This window comes from Hesperophylax consimilis, chromosome 10, assembly GCF_061612785.1.
Source record: "Hesperophylax consimilis isolate HC1 chromosome 10, BYU_Hcon_1.0, whole genome shotgun sequence".
Classification (NCBI taxonomy): domain Eukaryota; kingdom Metazoa; phylum Arthropoda; class Insecta; order Trichoptera; family Limnephilidae; genus Hesperophylax; species Hesperophylax consimilis.
In genome coordinates, this window is record NC_142845.1 from 7,062,719 (window position 1) to 7,071,356 (window position 8,638).

Below are 8,638 nucleotides of genomic sequence, written 5' to 3' on the forward strand. Positions count from 1 at the left end.
CAAATCGGAAGGCGGGAACCTAAAACCTGAAGCGGGGTTATGCAATTCTAAACTTAACGGAGAGTGAAACCTCGAATTGATAAAGACGAAAGTCGCACAAATTTTAAGTCGATTTATTCGAAAAAAACATTATTAAATAGGGTTGTTTGGAGGAAATCGAGGCTTTTTCGTTTTAACTTGGTTGGAGTCGGTCTTCGAGATCCTAACGTCGCGACAGCTTTTGCGTGCTATTTTTAAACTAAACTGATAGAGTTTTAAATGTAGTGAAGTTGTGTATTTAGAAAATCAAGGCATTCTCACGAAGTAAGAGTGGTTTTAATATTAATTGGAATAATTGAAGTGTTTTAAAATTTAATTAGGTTCAACCAAAAAGAAATAAAGGGTAGACTCATAATTAGACAATACTAAATTCACGGGTTGGAGTCTTTTCGTGAATTTTGAGATAGTTCGTCACAAAATCGCCGGGGACCTTTAAGGAAGTATGGGGACTACTTTAACTCGTCCCACATATGATAATACTAAATAATTACTCCGCCGCCTGAAGCCCCGGGAGAACCAGGCGCGGACGGGAACGCAACTCTCTGCCATTCTAGTTTCAACTTTCGACCAAACCACCACTCTCTACTACCACCGTCTCTGCGTTCACTTAACTTGTAAATTCATTCTCGCAAATAAATTCAACAAAGATCGCAGACCTTTATCTTTCAATCATCAGAATTCCTTGAACACAGATTTACGATACCGGCAGCCATCGTAAATTACATTTATCCTGCCATACTGGTGATCCCGACTTTACACTGCCATACTGGTGATCCCGACGTTCACGCTGCCACACTGGTGACCCTCGACATTTCTGGTGATAATAATTTTTAGTGGACACGGTAGGTCGATCGTTGAAGCTGGAATCCTGGACAATCGAGTAAGTAACTTCCAATCTCATTACTTACAATCTCATTTTCAACATTTTCAAGTCCAGTATATTTATTAGAGTCTGATTGTCGAATTATAAAGCACATTTCAAAAAAAAACATTATTGTCCCACCAATTCTGAAACTTAAGTATATCAAATATACCCACTAATCTGAACCAAGAAACTCGTATATTCGAATAGTATAGTGCCAAAAAATCTCAATTTCAGTGAAACACCGCACCAGCAGCTGCAGACCAAGCATCAAATTCACCGCAGAACGCAACAATCTCTGCAGACCAACATCAATTTCATCGGACCTCGTTACATCCACCACAAAGCAATGCCCAGTAATCAACACCAAGTAACGAACCATAATTAATCCTACATACAGTGATTTTACAGTTAAATTTCCGAATACGAACATTCTAAAATAACTTTTTTTTTTTTAAAATTTTGCAAGTGTACAATATTGTTACATGTTTATTAAATTAAGTGACCAGACAAGTTGAACTCGTCACAGTACATTCACATTATTTACATTGTATGCACTCTAGATTAAGGGATTTTTGAAATTTTCGGATACCATCAATCTAACATTTTTGAATTTTTAAAATTTTTTTCAAAATCTATATTTACTGTCGTCATTGCTTTTGTTTCCTTGCTATTTTTACACATACATCTGCCTATTTTATACTGCCTATTGCTTGCCGTATTATCAAAATAATATGTCATTCGAGAATAACCAGACATCGAACGAAATCCACGGTAATAATTCCACAATGGACACAACAATAAACTCTGTCTCGGTTAAACTACCCGCGTGCTGGCGCGACAACATTGCACTTTGGTTCGCACAAGCTGAAAGCCAATTTTCTAACTCAAGACTAAAGGATGACCTCACCAAGTACAACATTATTGTTGCCGCTTTGGATATGGAGACCCTCAGGACCGTAAGCGACATCGTCATCAATCCTCCTGCAGCAGACAAGTACACTCATCTCAAATCAGCACTCATCGAGAGGTTACAAGATTCGGAGGAAAAGCGACTCACTCGTCTTCTAACCGGACTTCAGCTCGAGGACAGGAAGCCTTCTGGACTGCTTCGACTCATCCATGAACTCGCTGGTCCCGGGCTATCGGAGAGCCCAATCGTACGCGTACTTTGGCTACAAAGACTCCCGCAACACATTCAGGCCATACTTACCGCACTACCCGACGACAATCTGTTACAACTAGCATCTGCAGCAGATAAAATCTCGGAAGTTTATCAAAAATCTGAATGTGAAACTATGGACAATAATCATCATAATGGCATCCCGAACTCGAATCCAAACATCAGTGCTATATTACAAAACTTACAAGAACAAATTTCGGCACTCACTCTAGAAGTCAGTCGACTTAAAACAACTCGGAGAGATGATCATGGACAGGCAAACATTAATTTCGAAAACCGGAATCCCAGCACCCGCCGTGAATGGCGTCATCCATCGACATCATACCCAAATTCCGCGCACCGACCTCGTTCTAGGTCACGCGGTAGCCAGTTAAACACCAATAACACGACACTCGGCTACTGCAGTTACCATGCAAAATTCGGTAACAAATCATATAATTGCATCAAACCATGTACTTTTATTAATAATAAGTCAAGAAACGACAGTGGAAAACCCGCAGTAGAAACGTGCGATTTTCCTCAAAAAACTTGTCGTCTCTTCATTCACGAACTCGTGACGCGACAGAAATTTTTAATTGACACTGGTGCTGACGTATCTCTTCTCCCAAGATCAAGCTGGAACTCAACCAATACGGTCACCACAGATACATGCCCCACCACATTATACAGTGCTAGTGGGAAACATATAAAAACATATGGTACAAAAACCATAAATCTCCAATTTGGCCTCCGCCGCGATATGAAGTGGAAGTTCATCATCGCAGACGTCTTGAAAGCCATTTTAGGAGCAGATTTCTTAAACTTCTTCAACTTAAGCGTCAACTTGAAGAAAGGAACCCTAACGGACCAGTCAACAGGATTGCAGATTAGAGGAGTTTCGCTGCAAGGACCCTCATCTGGCATTTCAACGCTGCCACACTGGTATGGAAAACCGATCTACACCGATCGCAAACCGATTACGTTTGCGTTCAGCAAGAAACAACGTCAAGCATATCTCCGGTCATCTCAACACCGTAGCAGATCCACTGACGTCAAACACATCTCCGGTCATCACAACATCGTAGCAGATACGCTGTCTCGAATAGAAGAGATAAACAGCCCCTTTGTTCCTCGAGACATGAGAGAACAAGCAATAGCCAACGTACACAACGTATGCCACCCAAGCGCCTCCGGCACCTCCAACAGCATACGTCAGAGATTCGTCTGGCCTAAAATGGCAATGGAAACCAAAACCTTCATCAAACAGTGCGTCGCTCGCCAGAAAGCAAAAGTACCACGACACACAACTGCACCCACAGCGACGTACGTAAGAACACTTAGACTACCATCTGTATTCTTCACCACAACCCACCGCGAAGAAACCCACCGCGAAGAACCCGACACCTACGTCGGACGCCCACAAAAAAGGTTCGATGAGATGAAACCCACTCCCGCTAGTAACCACAGCGCTGGAAATTTTTTCATCCACAAGGATTTACCGCATTCATCACACGTTTATTCATCAATAGATCGACTGAAACCTGCATTCTTTCAAAGCACAGAAGAAATTCCATCAAGAGGAACCGTCACACAGCCTCCAATAACAAAAATGACAACTCGATCCGGAAGACATGTTCACTTCCCGGACAGATATCAAGCGCAGTAATAATTTGGCAATATCATAAGGCACAGTAATTAGCAAAAAAACTAACCAGAAACCTTAGATTGACGTATCCACAAATTTCATAAATTAATTGTAACTATCATATCGCAAATGTCAGACAATCTAATAAATTACTGTTACTAAAACAAAACAAAAAACAATATAAAATTTACTATCAATAATACGCATATATAAGCATCCTACAATAAAATCTTTATTATGTAAATATTCACAATACTATGTACTACGTCAAAAGTGCATTAATAAAAACAACAATAGAACTGTCATAACAAGCTATTTTAAATCATCGTAAACAATCATAGTTTACACAGGTAGCTCACTACTACGCTAAGTACATTGCGACTAGCGCTCGCCGTTTATCAATAATTATGTTTACCTGTATATCATTTATGTACCTATTTACTACGGCGAATAAAAATTCGTACGGCCACAGCTACTATGCAACGGCGGCATGGAGCCACTATTATTATTACTTTGTTATTACTTTCCTGTCGCTAACCGAGCGCAATATTATCACAACATTATGTACCTTAGATTATAAATGGACTTGTGTTTTTATAAATTATGATTGACATTGTAAAATATTCATTGTTGTTATTATGTACTATATGTTACTATTGTATCGCGTAGAGACGCTGGTGGGGAGGTATATGGGGACTACTTTAACTCGTCCCACATATGATAACACTAAATAATTACTCCGCCGCCTGAAGCCCCGGGAGAACCAGGCGTGGACGGGAACGCAACTCTCTGCCATTCTAGTTTCAACTTTCGACCAAACCACCACTCTCTACTACCACCGTCTCTGCGTTCACTTAACTTGTAAATTCATTCTCGCAAATAAATTCAACAAAGATCGCAGACCTTTATCTTTCAATCATCAGAATTCCTTGAACACAGATTTACGATACCGGCAGCCATCGTAAATTACATTTATCCTGCCATACTGGTGATCCCGACGTTCACGCTGCCACAGAAGTATACGTGTCGCACTACGAGGAGTACCACTTGGGGCTTCTACTCATACCTACAGTTCCTGGACGTGGATTAATGTACATGTCGTCGATATCCCGACTGGACTGGTAATATTACGATTTTGGGTAAGTGATCTTGCATGAATATATATTTCCAGAACGTTAAAATTGCGACGAAGATGGGGCTGCAACCAGCAGCTTGGACAGGGCTGCGGTACTGATAAGATAATATCACATTTAGAACTGTTTGCTTGCTTCTAACAGCTGTGTTTAGCACGAGGCCAATGACCTACTTATTTGTAAGCAGTTAGTGTCGACGCACGGCCCAAAAGGAAGAAAAGGGACCCCCATAAATCACTTGACGATCGTGTCTGACGACAAAAGTCGTACATTCTACCGAGTTGGCAGCCGCGCAGAGGCACCTCAAATCAACATGGAAGCGACTAGCTGCAACCAACTCATGCTCAAAACAAATAAAAAATAAAATTAATAATATTTGTATAACCTTATATGTTCACTAACAAATTCCTAAATACCTTTGGCCTCGGCTTAGAACTCGCCGTTGGAGTATGTTGTCCGTAAGCTGTCTTGGGAAAGCACACAACTTCCTCGGCTCAGAAGATTTTCTACTTTCCTCATCACGCGATTTCGGGGCGTCAACGTTGTATGGAGAATCACGAAGAGTTCGGAAGGTCATCCCTTTTCGCGGAGCCGGGTCGGGTGAGAAGACACGAGAGGCAGTATGAAAATTAATGTCGAGTTGGAATGTTTGGGCCTTGGTTCGCTGCGAAGGCGTTTAATTGAACGGGCTCCAAGTCTTTAAAATTCGCGTGGAGGGGACGTCGGCGTGATGAACGAGGGTTCAAAATCGGAGGACGAACACATACTAAAGCGGAGTTTACCCGGAGGTTGATGCAACTCGACTGGAAATCCCTCGAGATCCTTTGCAGCAGCCTTCGTGAGGTGGATAGTAGGCCTGGCGACTAGCGGACGTTGAAAACCCCACCAGAACAAACCTACTTGAAACATGCACGCGTTTAGCATCATGGCAAGGGACGCAATGAAATCCCCCTTTTACAGTCAGTAACGTAGTCCGTCGGAGGAAGCGGGGCGGGGTGATTTGGGATATTCCAACAGGTGCATGACCTCTCCCTCTGACGTGAGCGGTCCGGAGGTGTCAGGGCGACTATAAGAAGAAGTTAGACCAGACCTCGGGGAAAGCCAGACACGTATTGGTTCTTGGGGTTTTGCATTTGGAAGAATAGCGACCATTTCATTTGGGGCAGTGAGGTGCCGACCCAGTTTGCAAAAAAAACCTTTTCTCGTCATTCAATCCGTTTCCATCTCCTTTCTCTCTCGTTTCCACTTGCATCCCCAACACCCAAAGTTTACTAACTACAGCTAAATCCATCTATCTAGTTTCAGTACACCGTTACAGAGGTCGACGAGGGAGTCCCAGTACTTATGCGGAAACAACACCCCATTCAACGAAGGGTTTAATAGCACGTACACAAAGGGGGGGGGGGGGGGTACGGTCCTATGTCACAATCTAGAATTTATAAACACGGGGACATTAGGTAAGGACGGGGATACAAGGAAATTGTAGAGATATGATAGAAACTATTAGGTCAATTAGTAATAGGGTCCAGTATTCGAAAGTTAGGTGAGACACGTACTCGTTTCTTGTAGAACTCGCTGAGGGTCGATGGACGTTTTCCCCACACTTTGGCTAAAAAGAACCGGGAGTTACCATGGAAAGGAGACATTAAATACCTACCACCCCATAACGGTGGGCTTCGAATTAACAAATCACACAACGTGAAGTTAAGGGATTTATTGTAGATCAACCCCAAAGCGAAGGCCTTATTTTACTGTGTGCAATATCACAGGGGCGGGGGATATTCAGAGTTAGCTAGGCTCAGCACGATATCATTTTGCAAAAGCGAAACTGAACGCTGGAGAGAAAGAGGTATAAAAACCTTATTCAAGCGAGTTAGGACAATTAGGAGGTCGAGTCAACACATGTGTCAAATGGAATTTAACCGTAGTAATTAAATTTTGGTTATTTTTTTGGTTCCTTCATGTTCTCACGCTTCCTGTTTAGAGATAAAAATAATTGCTGTACATTAACACGTGTAGATTTTAACCCAATACATATGCAAACAACTGGCCCAATCAGTCAGTTAGTTGTCCGACGACATTCGCAACGTTGTGTTTCAATTGCAAATCCTTCCTTAAGATACCTCCGAGAGGAAACCGGACTTTTACAGTCAATGTCACTGGCGTAGGTGTCCAATACAATACCTATCCTGTATCTCCATATTAACCCCACGATTCATTGCAGAATAAGACCAGAAAGAAAGACAAAAAATGTGACCTTGACGTTTTTATTTTTCCATGTATTGTTATGTTTCGTTTAGATTTAATATTACGATGTTCAAAAAGGTTCTTCAATTTTTCAAGAACAAATAGTAAACTTCGTATAATGGATTGTTTTATTTTGAGTTTTAATAATTAATATTAAACATACATAGTATAATAGTATATTCACAGTCTTCCTCGCTAGGGATTTCTGTTTCGAAGCTGCCTGTAGTTTGTTGTGTAGGTATTAAATCATACTTTTTATCTCATCTTCATGTTCTTTTAAATTCTTTTTTAAATTTAAAACTTTTTTTTTTATTATACGGCAATATAAAGTCAAGTAAAAAGTTACAATATTAAGTACAATAAAAATATTAAGTGATGTAGTTTGTTCTCAGTTCTCCTCACTAGGTATTCCTGTTCCGAGGCGGACTGTAGGTTGTTGTATGTGTGTTGATCATGATTTCCTCATCTTCTAATTTGTTGGTTCACACATAATATAAAATAAATTAAGCAAAAAGTATTTATATTTGTTGTCTGTAGGTTGCGTTGGAGTTACTTCATAAATTTAATGATTTCCTCATCTTCATGTTAAGTTAGCCATAATTTGATATCTTTTTTAAACTTTTCTATATCTATGGTGTTTTTAATTTCAATATGAAGGGCCTTATATAATTTTATAGCATGGAAATAGTGGTTTTTCTGGCCGAAAGATGTATTTAATTTTGGAATGTTTGGTAGATTTCGTTTGGAGGATTTCGTCCTTGTAGTGTAGGTGTGTTGTTCAGCAAGGTACTCATATTTTTCTTTAAAATTGAGTAGTGCATTTTTTGAGTAGGTACAGTTTTATAATGCTGAACACATTAAATTTTTTTAAATTTCTTTTGATGGAGTACTTATGGGTACTTTCAGGATTATTTTTACTATCTTTTTTTGTGTTTTTACGAGCTGCTTCATGTGAAGGTTTAAGGCAGATCCCTATCCAATAATCCCATATTCTATGCGTGATTGGCATAGAGCATATTAGACTTTATATAGATCATTTTTATTTAGTATATTGTGTACGTTCCTAAAGTAGTACATGAGCTTTGTAAGTTTCTTTGTAATGCTATTTATGTGAGTATCCCATCGAATATTTTCATCGATTTCAACGCCGAGATATTTTATGTTTCTGGAGTGTGTTATGGTGGGTAGTTTTTTCCTTGACAGTCATGTATTTTGAGAGCATAATCCTCAGCTGGTTGTCATCTGGCCGTTATAAAAAAATGTTAAGTATTTCCTTTTGTTGAAATTTAGTGTAAGTGAGTTTTGTTTAAGCCATTTTTGCAGAAGTACAAGCCCATGTTCAGCTTCTTTGTAATTGGTTACCCAATCGCTTTCATTGAATAAAATAGCGGTGTCGTCGGCAAAACAAATTATTTTTCCTTTTGTGTGTAAGTTGCAGATATCGTTAATATAAATCACAAATAATAAAGGTCCTAAGACACTTCCTTGCGGTACACCATATTTTATTGGGAGAGGTTTACTTTAATGCTTTTCAATTTTAACACACTGAG

The 8,638-nt window shown here is 39.9% G+C and overlaps 1 protein-coding gene across 1 annotated transcript; it reads left to right on the forward strand.

Moving 5' to 3' along the window:
• The first annotated feature begins 1,689 nt into the window (after positions 1-1,689).
• LOC149420239 (uncharacterized) lies at positions 1,690-2,759 on the forward strand. The gene is made up of 2 exons (XM_089636324.1): positions 1,690-2,061; positions 2,694-2,759. Exons 1-2 carry the CDS (start codon positions 1,690-1,692, stop codon positions 2,757-2,759), a joined length of 438 nt encoding a protein of 145 aa, XP_089492450.1.
• Positions 2,760-8,638: the final 5,879 nt, after the last annotated feature.

What these genes read in the sequence shown, in the direction of transcription:
- LOC149420239 (XM_089636324.1), top strand. Translation starts at nt 1,690, where the DNA reads ATGGACACAACAATAAACTCTGTCTCGGTTAAACTACCCGCGTGCTGG. An exon ending in GGCTATCGGAGAGCCCAATC is followed by an intron (nt 2,062 to 2,693) that starts GTACGCGTACTT and finishes TCTTCTCCCAAG; the next exon opens with ATCAAGCTGGAACTCAACCA.